Consider the following 9,089-nt stretch of genomic DNA (forward strand, 5'->3'; position numbering starts at 1 on the left):
CTCACCCCGGCTGTCCTCCCTCACCCCACAGGGCAGAATTTTCGAGAAGATAGAGCTGTGCAGCAGCCTGACCATCAAGCGCCTCGTGTTCTCGGGGCGGCGGCCGGACCCGAAGCCGGGGGTGCTGCAGGAGGACACGCGGTTCGGCCCGGTGCCCGTGCGCCTGTACCGGCCCCGCTCGCCGCCTGCGAGCCCGCGCCCCGCCGTCGTCTTCTTCCATGGGGGCGGCTGGATCTGCTGCAGCCTCGGTAAGACCCCGGGCCCCTCTGCCCCCAGCCCCTGCAACTGCCTCTATAGCCTTAGCGAGTCAGGCGGTGCTTTATTCTTGGCCGCTGTGTATCTGTGTCTGTCTGTCTGTCAGAACTCTGGCCTCCACACACAAGCTTATACAAAACTCTTTTTACCTGTTTATACGTTTTTAGCAAACAAAGAAATTAATGTCCATTGGTTCTAAATTACGTGTCTTTCATAAATTGGCATTCTGTCCTCTTTTAGACTTTTTAGTGTATTTTTCCCTCTGGTAGGGACTTTCCGGCACATATACTGATTCTTTTGTTAGCTGCTTCTTTATCTTCTGGTTTCTGCAGAATGTCCTTGTAGTCCATAAATTCTGCCCTTCTTGTATCCAGTTTCAATAATACACACCCTCTCCCAGGTCTTGTTCATTGGAACATAKCAGGGTTAGTTCAGCAAAAGTTTCMGTGAATTTTCCCMATCAAGCCAACAACAGTGTTTMTGTGTAAASAAACTTAGMTTCTTARAAGTGATTTAACACTAGCACATGGCTTAYAATTAATAWASTGRTTAYGATTAATTAAAACAATTAATTAAAKATTAATTTGAAAAGTTATATAATTTCCAACAGCTGGAAGGCTACAATCCATCCAGTGCTGCAAGGTGAAGCGGTGAGCAGGGGGAGAGGAGTTCTGGAGGGTTTGTGGGCAGCAAAACATCYTTCGATGTGTTTCAGATTCCCATGAAAAGATCTGCCAGTACATCGCRGAGGAAAGTGGCTCGCTGGTGGTGTCGGTGGGGTGAGTTACAGCCAGGCTGCCCTGGACAAACCTTTCTGCCTCTTGTTGCTTCTCAGCACCGTAGGGATGCACAGCCAGTGGGAACGCTCCTCMTCAGGAGYTGGATTCAATGATCCTGATGGGTCCCTTCYAACTCAGCATTTYCTATGACTTTCCCMRGATCCCAGCTGTCCAGAATTTTGAGGGGTCTGTTTTAATTTCTCTCCCTGCTCCATCAGCTAATAATGCAGACACAGCACGCAATAAGGTTCATGAATCTCCTAACAGAGCTGTGCTGGCACCACACAAAAACAAGGAATGATTTCCAGAAGAGAGTTCCAATGTGTTGAGAAATTACTTACATACTAGCCTGGAAGGTGGTGATTCAGTAATCCATTTAAATAGGTATAATTACCTTGTAAACTTCAAGGAGCTTTCTAACGGTAAGAATCAAATGCTAGTAAGTTTTAATACTAATAATACTAAAAAATATAACTGTCYCAGTTATTTTAATAAAGAAAAAATAATTCTCAGCGTGAAATATCCAAAGTAAAGGTGAGGTGCAGATTGATTAAATTACTTAATCCACAGGCCAGATGCAGTCTACACCAGAAGTGAAAAATGAAGTTRCATCACTTAAATTGTGATGAGGACTGCTCTCAGAATATCCCAACTACGCTATATCCTTTCAGCCTCATCCTATGGCTGTCACTTCTCTGTGATGACTCACTGGACAACTACCTGTTTAGCGCTTCTGTACAGATACCTTTATGGGGTTTTATCTGAGGGAAAATGTATTCCAACACAGGGAAAACCAGGGTGCTGTAGAAACGTTGTATTTACACTTACGGCTTTTCCTTCTGTTATTTTTGTTATCTCTCTGTGTCCCAGGTACCGTTTAGCCCCTGAGCACAAATACCCCGCTGCSTAYGAAGACTGTCTGAACGCCACCCAGCACTTCCTGCAGCACCTGGAGCTCTATGGYGTGGATYCTGCCCRGRTCATTGTCTGTGGGGACAGYGCTGGGGGCAACCTGGCAGCTGCTGTGAGCCAGACCCTGGCAGGCAGCTCAGAGCAGCCCAAACTCCGTGCTCAGATCCTCATCTACCCAGGCCTTCAGGCACTGGACTTCAATTTGCCATCCTATCAACAAAATCAGGGAGTCCCTCTGTTACTTCGGCAACGCGCTATTTACTACTCTTTGCAGTACGTACGAGGGGATGCATCAAACATTCAAGAGGTCTTGGAGGGCTCTCATGTTCCTCCAGACATGAGGCTGAAGTATAGGAAGTGGGTGAATCCAGATAATATCCCTGAGGAATTTAAGGTCAGAGGCTACAAACCACACCAGCCCTGTGAATACAAGCCTGAAATTTTTGAGGAAGTGACAAGTATCCGTGAGCCTACTCTGTGCCCACTGTTCGCTGAAGACASAGTTATTCAGCAGCTGCCAGAATCTTTCATCCTGACCTGTGAATATGATGTACTGCGGGACGATGGCTTGTTGTACAAGAAGAGGCTGGAGGACAACGGGRTTCCAGTGACCTGGTACCACCTTGAGGATGGRTTCCATGGAATTATAAATCTGTTTGATTATGGTAATCTGTCATTTCCAGCTGGGAAAAGGGGATTGGACAGAGTAGTTGCATTTATAAAAGGCCTGTAAAAAGAACTCTCCCTCTTTTTGTTTCTCCCACTAATGTCTCTGCTTAGGCTCCCAAACTTTGGGTAATGCTGGTCAGCAAGAATGTGACACCCTTTGATGTGTAAAATACTAATTCTGATATCCATGAACTTCAAATTAACACAGCTCTTTTCCTCATGAGACTCTTGAYGGTTCAATCTTTGCAGTTTTTCTATGTGCTGTGTTTTTTTCTAATTGGCATATGATTGATTCCTTGTCTTTAATTACTAAATTATTTACCTTGTACAAATAATCTATGTGAAATGATTTGGATTAAATGCTATTCAATACAGCCACAATCTTTGTGATGTCCATTTGATAAGCTCCAAAGCATGACTTTATTTAGCTAAAATGTACAAGCTAGGTAGATAGTGAGCTGGAGGGATGAGTTAGAGGAAAGCTCTGGAGAAATAGGCAGAGATCAAGAACTCAATGAAGAGATTGGGCAARTGTTCCATGGCTGCAAAAGTAGCAGTATAAGACCAAAGTTGATAGRGGACACCTTGCTGAAGGCAAGTAAAGGCGCTGTGATTTTGAACTAATTGTAGCTCTACAAATCCTTTTTCATTTTGGAAAGCCTCCACTATGCCAACTGAGGGGTGGAGGTACTGTTGAGAGGAAATGCTGACATCAGGTTTTAGAAAGACAGGAAGGATCAGTGAACTGGACTCTTAGTCTGTGTGTACTGAAAGGGACAGCTTAGAGAGAGAGAATATGAAGCAAAATACTTTCATGTTCTTCCAATGGATGTTCCCCAGTATTAACTGTTTCAGAATCTGTGCTGTGATTGTGTACTAGAATTTRTCAATTTGTGGTTTCTCCATGGCTTGAGTTTTATTTACAGGATGAGGCAGTGTATTCCTTGACACGGTGCTTCATTACACCCTGCTGATGAAAGCAAGGAAGAACAGCAATGAGCACACTCAGAACAGCCAGACTGAGGACATGGAAATCACAGAATCCTTAGGTTTGGGAGTGACCTCTGGAGATCATCCAGTCCAATCCCTCACCAAGGCAGGCTCAYCTGGAGCAGGTGACACAGGAACACATCCAGGTGCGCTTGGAATGTCTCCAGAGAGGGAAACTCCACACCCTCCCTGGGCACMTGTCCCAGTGCTCTGCCGCCCTCAGTGTAAAGAAGTTCTTCCGCATGTTGAGGAGAAACTTGTGTTTTAGTTTATGCCGATTGCTCCTCGCTCTAAGGAAATCCTCAGGAAAAAAAAAATCCCACAGGACTGAGGGAATCYGAACACTTTACAAAAAACAAACACTGACTCCCCTTAGATTTCCCTGCAGCCCTTCCTCCACGCTGCCGCAGGCAGAGAATCGCGGCACGGAAGGCAGAGAGAGCGCGGTGCGGCGGCCGGGGGCGCGGGGACCGTGGCAGCCCCGGGCAGCGGGAGGCGGCGCCGGGCCCGGCCGTTCCCCGGTACCGCGCGCAGGTCACGCCGGGCCTCCTTGAACCGAGATTACCCGGCCGGCGCCTCCGGCCGCTCCGCGCGGCTCCCCCCGGCCGCCCGCACCATGACCCCTGCGCCGGCTTTGCGGAGCGGCCGCACTCGGCCCGTGACGGGGCCGCGGCTCTGCCGAGCGCTGCCGGGGGAGCCCCGCGGGGCCGCGGCCGGGCCATGGCGCTGCTGCCCGCGCTGCTGCTGCTGCTCCTGCCCCTGGCGGCGCTGGCGGCGGCCGCGGTGCTGCTCGGCCTGCCCAGCTACGACATCCCGCCCGGGGTGAACCAGCCGGCCAAGCTGCGCCTGGTGCTGACCGTGCTGCTGGGCACCGCCGCGCTGGTGAGTGGCGGTGCGGGGGGCGAGGGGCCTTTGGGGGGACCCGCGGGCTGGGGAGGGGAGCAGCGGCTGCATGAACGCGGGGTTCTGGGGGCTGCGTGTCCCCGCTGTCCCCGTGGGATGCTGGCCGTGCCGCATTACGGGGAGGGCATGCGGGGAGCAGYCCCCGCTGGGGTTCTGCCCCGGGATACCCCCCGGTCCGGACACTGCCCTCCATATCCCCCGGTCGAGGATGCTGCCCCGGGCACCGCCGGTCCAAACACTGCCCCGAGCTACYCCCGGCCGAGGATGCTGTTCCGGACGCCCTCGGTGCGGACACTGCCCCGGGGAGCCTGCCCGTGTCGCGGGCAAAGCCCGTTCCCGGTTCACGAACGTGCTGGGGCGTGTTTGCGGAGATGCGAGCGGCTGATGGCAGCCCCGAATTCAGGGCTGGGCTGGTGTTCTGCCTGGTAACTGCCCGCACCTTCAGGCGAAATCACCTTGCTCAAGGAAAGCTGCGGTCCTTCAGCTGCTCCTGCYGCGGCTGACATTTATGGCACACAATCCGGTTAGGGCTGCTTTACTTAATCCCTGGACTCCCTTTGGCAGCGTTGCATAAACGGCATTAGAACTCTCTCTACCTCTGTCTCTGTTACTTGCTGTATTTGAATGTCTTAAAATCTTCAGCTTTGTCACTCCTTTAGCCACAACATCACCCCTGCTATCACACAGACTTTGTTCTCCTTCTCACAGATTCTTAAACCATTTATATCCTCTTTAAATTTACYGACTAAGCTGCCCAGCAATCCTGAACCCCACTAGCTGGTGACAAGACAGACTCACTGGGCATTAAAAAAAAGGAATCTTGTTGTGCCAGTCAAGTCTAACTGTTTGATTCCCAGCTTCTTGTTTGTTCACTTTATTACATCAGATTTATAATTTAGCTTGCAAGAGCATTGGGAAAGAAAGCGACTTCATTTTCCTTAGTGGATCTGTTGTGCAAATAAAAAACAGTAACTAACTTGCGCAACTCAGCTTGGCACTTTAGATTTGCAAATTTGATTTTTATGGTCTAATTCATGAATATTAATTTTTTTTTGCAATGAATGAATGTTTCTACAAATGCTATTTCATTGTTGTGATCAAGTATAAATGAAACAAGAATGACCACAAATACATGCAGAACAATGCTGATGATTAGGTACCCTAAGACAACCAATTTGGCTGATCTTTATAACATTTCTGATGTGATATTACAAATGACATTGGATTTGAGTAGAGCAAGTAATTTTTTTACATACTGTAGCATGTGAAAGCTTGGAAAAACTGTTTTACTTCTGAATCAGAGCTCTGTGTTTGTTTAAAATTTCCCCCAACTGCAGTTTGATCTAAGTACAATACAGAGTTTTTATACCCTGGCTAACTCCAGACTTTTAAAGATGTCATAATTTCTTTTACCTATAACAGGGAAGGATTTTGGAGAAGACTGGGCTTTGCAGTCAAATCACTTTTGGCCGATACGTGCGACAGGGACGGAAACTAGGGCTGGATCCAAAGCTCTTTATCCAGGATCTGCAGTTTAATGGAGTACCTGTGAGGGTTTATCAGCCTAAAGCTGCCTCTGATGGGCCAAGGAGAGGCATCCTCTTCTTCCATGGAGGAGGCTGGGTATTTGGAAGCCTTGGTAAGATAATTCCTCAAGGAACTGTAGTAGTGTAGAAAGAACATTCTCATCTTTATAGAAAATTGAAATAAGATGAAGTTTCAGCATGTGATWTGGGAGGAAGTCTGAAGCCTTTCTGGAATGGATATTCCTTAGGCTGTCTCAAAGCTGGGGGCAATAGCAAAGCACTAATGACAATATTTCTTTTGCAGATACCTATGAAAAGGTGTGTCGCTACCTCTCCAGGGAGAGTGACTCGGTAGTTGTGTCTGTGCAGTAAGTGAACCCTAACCAGTTTTCTTGTTGGAATATTATTGTTGCTGTGGTACCATAGCAGGGCTGTGCTGGTTTTGGTGATGTTTCTTTCCGGCAGAGGAATTTCTGTGGAATTCAGTGAAGTCCATAAAGAGGCAAATAGTGATAATGGAGATTTCACAGCCCTTAACTGTTCATTAAGAGATACTCAGAAAAGGTATAAATGGAAACATTTGGCACACTAAGGAAGTCTATCAAAGCCAATTAAAAACTYAGGTGAAAAAAGGCTTCCTTGTACTGAACATACGGACATGTAATAAGATGTTCTAAGCAATTGGGAACCATGCGAAAAGTGAATAATCACACTGAAATGTTCCCATTTTACACATAGGAAGCAGAGGCACAGAATTATTAAATAGTCTTGTGATGAGTACAGAGGGAGTTTTCAGGGTCACTGTACAATTCCTTGGTCAGGCCAAGATTAATCAGAGACAATCCTACYTCAGTGAGTCCTCATAGCTGGACGCACCATTTGCAGCTTACCTGCAATCCCAAACTGAGGAGTGTCTGCTTGGAGGCCCTGGAAATCCTCACCTAGAGCAAAACCACCCCAAAATGATAGGGCTGAAGAGCAGCATACGAGATCATTTCCTGATTACTACTACTGATRTTTCCTTCTCYTCCACTTGTCTCTCTGCATCCCAGGTACCGTTTAGCCCCTGAGCACAAATACCCCGCTGCGTAYGAAGACTGTCTGAAYGCCACCCAGCACTTCCTGCAGCACCTGGAGCTCTATGGCGTGGATCCTGCCCGGGTCATTGTCTGTGGGGACAGTGCTGGGGGCAACCTGGCAGCTGCTGTGAGCCAGACCCTGGCAGGCAGCTCAGAGCAGCCCAAACTCCGTGCTCAGATCCTCATCTACCCAGGCCTTCAGGCACTGGACTTCAATTTGCCATCATACCATCAAAATCGGGGAGTCCCTCTGTTATTCCGGGAACGTGCTGCTTTCTTTGCTTTGCTGTACCTCAAGGGRGATGCACTGCACATGCAAGAGGTCTTGGAGGGCTCTCATATTCCTCCAGACATGAGGCTGAAGTATAGGAAGTGGGTGAGTCCAGACAACATCCCTGAGGAATTTAAGGTCAGAGGTGTGAAACCACTTAGGCCAACTGATTTTATAGCTGAAGTTTATGAGACRGTGAAGAGATTCTGTGAGCCCAACCTGTGCCCACTGCTGGCTGAAGACTCTGTTGTTCACCAGCTGCCAGAATCTTTCATCCTGACCTGTGAATATGATGTGCTGCGGGACGATGGCTTGTTGTACAAGAAGAGGCTGGAGGACAACGGGGTTCGAGTGACCTGGTACCACCTTGAGGATGGATTCCATGGAATCATAAGCCTGTAYGATTATTGTGGGTTCTCATTTCCATCTGGGAAAAGGGGATTGGACAGTGTTGTTAACTTCCTAAAAAGCTTATAGTGAACATCTTAGATTCCACGAGTCTGTTCATGCCTCAGCCTAGCAAAATATCTTTTTAGGATATTTAATATCAGGTGATGGGTAGTCAATCAAGGGCAGCCATTAACAATGATAAACAAGGCTCATCAGAACCTCATTCCAGCTSTTAGTTGGAACATGGAAAATGCAAACCTTACACAAGCTTGTACCATGCTGCAAGCCCTTATCTTTAGCTCTGCCAGTAAAGAATGGTTCTTTGAAAGGACATCCTGGCTTATTCCAGCAGTTGAAAATAAAATATATCTGTGTGAAGAGAGGCTGTGTGTTAGCAGGTGTGTGTGGTGTGAGAATAAAACCTGGCTGTCTTCAGTGGGTGATGAGCTGCTGTTTTGGTCAACAATAAATAAATATGGTGCAGCCTCGAATGTGGTCACTGTCACTGTGGGCAAMAAACAAATGGTTCCATGGCCAAGCAGTTCCAACACCACTCGTGTTTCTCAGCACACAGGCAGGACTAGAGCCCCTTTCTGCCCCATTTGCACCACTGGACCACTGGGTGATGTTGCACCCACGTAACTGGAAGGAGAGTTCCATCAACCAGGGAGGGGAGTGCTGGTAGGACAGACAAATATGATTGCATCACAAAAAGGTGGGCACAATAGATGGAGAACTGGACCCAAACACTGCTACTGCTGTCATTGGAAACTGGCTGGAGAAGAGGATGAGGGAAAGATGAGGAGAGAAGGGGAAGGTCAGGAAGGTGAAGGCAGAAACAAAGCAGGTCAGAGCCTGTGCTGAGGGGGTAGTAGCTGTCAGCTGGAGTCCAGCCTCAGCTCACAAAAGTAGTAAAGGGGAGAAGGATAAGCATCTTTCTTGTCCTGTATTAATTCAYTCTGTTTATGGCTTGCCCTTCCTCTCCCTAAGCCAGGGCAGAAGCAAGGCCTGAGCACAGTTTGCATTGAGTGGTTCACACTGGATGTAACATCAGCCAATTCAAAAGGGCACTTGTGGCAGTCACCTGGGGCTCCTGTACCACTTACACACCACTGTATAGACAATAACATATACCCACATCATGGAAGARAGCCTTCACTAATCCTTTCAGAATTTAATACTTATTATAACTTGTATCASAGGATCTTTAATAATCTGGATATGTCTTATTTGCTTGTAGAAAGACAAGCATCTTTGCTAGCAGAGCTGCTCCATAGATTGCATGCCTTGCTTAAGAGCTCAGCAAAATTTTGTC

General features: G+C 47.8%; 2 protein-coding genes across 2 annotated transcripts in view; both read left to right on the forward strand.

The window, feature by feature from the left end:
* LOC130583470 (arylacetamide deacetylase-like 4) overlaps positions 1-3,006 on the forward strand; it is a 4,891-nt gene extending 1,885 nt beyond the window's left edge. Inside the window, exons 2-4 of the mRNA XM_057382858.1 lie at positions 32-248; positions 971-1,034; positions 1,905-3,006. Coding sequence (XP_057238841.1) covers positions 32-248; positions 971-1,034; positions 1,905-2,679 — 1,056 coding nt within the window. The 3' untranslated portion in view covers positions 2,680-3,006. The remainder of the gene's footprint in view (positions 1-31; positions 249-970; positions 1,035-1,904) is intronic.
* A 1,319-nt stretch (positions 3,007-4,325) lies between these two features.
* LOC130583481 (arylacetamide deacetylase-like 4) lies at positions 4,326-8,254 on the forward strand. The gene is made up of 4 exons (XM_057382872.1): positions 4,326-4,487; positions 5,931-6,147; positions 6,339-6,402; positions 7,087-8,254. Exons 1-4 carry the CDS (start codon positions 4,326-4,328, stop codon positions 7,859-7,861), a joined length of 1,218 nt encoding a protein of 405 aa, XP_057238855.1. The 3' UTR covers positions 7,862-8,254.
* Positions 8,255-9,089: the final 835 nt, after the last annotated feature.

This window comes from Malurus melanocephalus, unplaced genomic scaffold (assembly GCF_030028575.1).
Source record: "Malurus melanocephalus ecotype Western Australia unplaced genomic scaffold, MMel_1.1 scaffold_590, whole genome shotgun sequence".
Lineage (NCBI taxonomy): Eukaryota > Metazoa > Chordata > Aves > Passeriformes > Maluridae > Malurus > Malurus melanocephalus.